Source organism: Nanorana parkeri, unplaced genomic scaffold (genome assembly GCF_000935625.1).
Source record: "Nanorana parkeri isolate BGI_ZX_2015 unplaced genomic scaffold, ASM93562v1 scaffold90, whole genome shotgun sequence".
Lineage (NCBI taxonomy): Eukaryota > Metazoa > Chordata > Amphibia > Anura > Dicroglossidae > Nanorana > Nanorana parkeri.
Genome location: NW_017306358.1, coordinates 546,324 through 546,744, shown reverse-complemented (window position 1 = coordinate 546,744; position 421 = coordinate 546,324). Strand labels below are relative to the sequence as shown.

The following is a 421-nucleotide window of genomic DNA, read 5'->3' as shown; positions in this document are numbered from 1 at the left end:
GGGGAGGGGGACAGTGGAAAGAGGTGGGTGGCAGGGATCAGGAGGGTGGAAGCGGCTGATCTGCGTAAGAGGCGGGAGGGGTCCGAGAGCTCTGAGCACTGTACATCACTAATCATTTCCATGCTGACACTCTACCGCTGGATTGCATAGGAAGAAGCGGCGGGCTGTGCACAGTACCAGGGGAGATAAGGAGCAGCTTGGATGAAAGTTTGCTCGGATTTCGGTGCAGGGTAAGGAAGGCCCATTACTGGCTCATGTCTTCTCTGCTTCTTCGGCATGCCAGGGGTTAATGAGAAGCCTGCCAGCAGCTTATTTGTTTCCGGTGAGCTTCTCTCTATCTCCAGTCTAGCCATCCTGATCCTCATCCATCCCTTCACCTGGCTGTCACCTCTGCTACTGCACCGGCTCTCTGTGTGTGTGT

The 421-nt window shown here is 55.3% G+C and overlaps 1 protein-coding gene across 1 annotated transcript in view; it reads left to right on the top strand.

Annotated features, from left to right (window-relative positions):
* The first annotated feature begins 52 nt into the window (after positions 1 to 52).
* Positions 53 to 421, top strand: part of GRAMD4 (GRAM domain containing 4) — a 95,508-nt gene continuing 95,139 nt past the window's right edge. The window contains exon 1 of the mRNA XM_018552519.1: positions 53 to 230. Coding sequence (XP_018408021.1) covers positions 202 to 230 — 29 coding nt within the window. The 5' untranslated portion in view covers positions 53 to 201. The remainder of the gene's footprint in view (positions 231 to 421) is intronic.